Genomic DNA, 2,430 nt, shown 5'->3' with positions numbered 1-2,430 from the left:
TATATATATATCTACTTACTTGTCTTGCGTGTCCTGGGCAACAACGTCATTGCACACCAGACAGGTCCATTAGTGCTCAGTTACTCTCAGCACTCAAGCCCGAAAGGTATCCATACTAATTGTTGCAGTTGCTGTTTGATTATGGCGACGTCTTTCCTTTCCAGATAGTCGTCCCTTTCTTCCTTCTCCTCTCTCTATCCCCATTAAATCGTACCAGCAACAAGACCGAGACACATGATAACAATTTTTTCCAACAAGGGAATCAAACTCAGGTCTCCTGCGTGCCATAGCAATGAACCTAACCGCTACGCAACTGAAGCCGGTGAGAGAACTTTGGTTGCTTTTCTTACTTCAGGGTGTTACAATGGATACCTTTCTGTACGGTCTCGAACAGATGATCTCTTGGTCTAGAAGTTACAGTGTTCGCCTCTCATTCATTAGGTCCTGGGTTCGAAACCTGACCCTGATTGAAACTTTTGTTCTCTAAAATGTTCTCCTTTCGCCTCCTTTTCTGCACTCTAACCATGTTCTGTCGTCTGCTTTCGTCTCCAATTTCTGCCCTCCCCCACTTCACTTTGCTCCCTCCTCTGGGCTCCTGAATCTTTCCGCAGCCTTTCTACTGCTACCCTTTGGCTCCTTCTTACTGCTGTATGTCAGCCACACCTCTGATCTTATGGTAAGTAAGATCTAACACCTAGCCTTCTCGGATAAGAGCGAAAATTGTAGAGGTCCCGTGTGCAAGTTGCACACGTTAAGGGTCCCTTGGTGTTCCAAAAATCGACAAGAGTAGGCTTCGGGCAACACCCGGGCAAAATTAAAAATTTAGTCTCACCAAACTGAAAATATTTAATGTATTCCGAGCGCTTACGTGACCTTATACAGTTGAGGGCGCGGTAAAGCATTTACCAAAACAAACACTATCGAATGACGAACTGATGCCCATGGGGGTCCTTCGAACAACGAAGTCACCGCTACTTACGAAGTACATTGTACGAACTTTTTGTTATAGACGCTTGAAGTACAATAGACCCTACTCTAACGACCACCTGTATAGACAATCACCTGTACAAACGGCCAGTTCCCTTTATCTCCTTTTTGTATCTCTTCATTACTATTACACTGTGTAAGACGACAACTTTTCTCCACGACAAAAAGTGACCGCCGTAGAAAGTTTGACTTACTTAAACTGATAGTTCCGAGGAGAAACTGTCCATTCTCAATTGTCTGTGTTCAATCCTGCTTTGGTTTCCCTCTGCAAAAACAACAACAACAACAACAACAACAACAAAATAAGCTTCTTTTACGTTCTCGTGAAATCAATTGCTTGCGGTCAATATCAAAGTGCTTTTATTACCAGGATTCGTTTAAGGTTCCAGGGGTCCTTTTTAGACCTCTCACAGATTAGCAAAAATGCCACTCGTCGCAGGGCTATAAAATAATAGCCTACGTCACTGGTGGGGTGAGCAGATATGAACGAGCAAAAAGTTCCTCATTTGCATACCCGCAGAAGAAATTTGTTGTCCTTGAGTGCACAGGGCCGTAACCCTCCATGGACACAGAGGACACAAAATAATTATGTCCCTTTTTTGTTTTGTTTGGTAAGTGTTTTACAGTGCTCGAAACTGCGTAAGGTCATCAGAGCGCGCGGGACACAATAAACATTCAGTTTTGGAAGGAATTAAATTTGAATTTTGCCCGGGGGGGAGGCCGAAGCCTACTCTCATTGATGTTACGAGCACCAAGCGATCTTTAACTTGCGCAATTTGCAGACGGGACCTCCGAGATTTTTTTCCATTATCGGAGAAGGCTATGTGTCAGATCTTACCTACCATAAGATGAGGGGTGCGGCTGAAAAACAGCAGTAAGAAGGAGCCAAAGAGTGCCAGTAGAAAGGTTGGAGAAAGAGTCCGATCGGCTGCAGATCAAAGGCAATGTTGCAACACATTTAGAACCTTCATTCACACATTAGAAAACCGAATTATTATAATGCTTCGTAATGTGTACATTGCTGCTTTTCTTTGTTTTTTAAAGTATCCAATGAAAAAAATAGAGTAGACAAATGTATAATATTATTATTATTAACGAGGAAAGTAAGCTTTAAACAAAAGTGCCTCAAAACAGTATGTTGTCCAGTGAACTGAATGTGCGTCATCATAGAGTATATCAGGTATATTGTTAATGTTTTTCTTTTTTAAAATATTTTTTTCTGTTTTAAAAAAATCCTTGCAGCCACTCATGAAAGCATCCTGGGGCTTATGTTTTCCTGATACGTGCAAGCAGTGGCAAATCTGGGTTCTGATGAACGACAGTGAGTACTGCTCTTTTCTTTTGGTTCAGATTCTTTTTACGACCTCATCGGTACAATTTAGACTATTTCAGAGTTGGGCTTCGACCCTGCCTGTGAGAGCAAACCTGGGCTGAGAGAGAGAG

The 2,430-nt window shown here is 42.4% G+C and overlaps 1 protein-coding gene across 1 annotated transcript in view; it reads left to right on the top strand.

Moving 5' to 3' along the window:
• The window catches only part of LOC101862473 (nose resistant to fluoxetine protein 6), a gene marked incomplete in the record, with an annotated part of 23,927 nt that overhangs the window by 6,833 nt on the left and 14,664 nt on the right, over positions 1-2,430 (top strand). Inside the window, 1 exon segment of the mRNA XM_035972503.1 lies at positions 2,230-2,308. Within this exon segment, the coding sequence (XP_035828396.1) occupies positions 2,230-2,308 (79 nt within the window).

This window comes from Aplysia californica, unplaced genomic scaffold (genome assembly GCF_000002075.1).
Source record: "Aplysia californica isolate F4 #8 unplaced genomic scaffold, AplCal3.0 scaffold00023, whole genome shotgun sequence".
NCBI classification, from domain to species: Eukaryota; Metazoa; Mollusca; class Gastropoda; order Aplysiida; family Aplysiidae; genus Aplysia; species Aplysia californica.
Note: the sequence above shows the minus strand (reverse complement) of the source record. Positions and strands in the feature narration are given on the sequence as shown.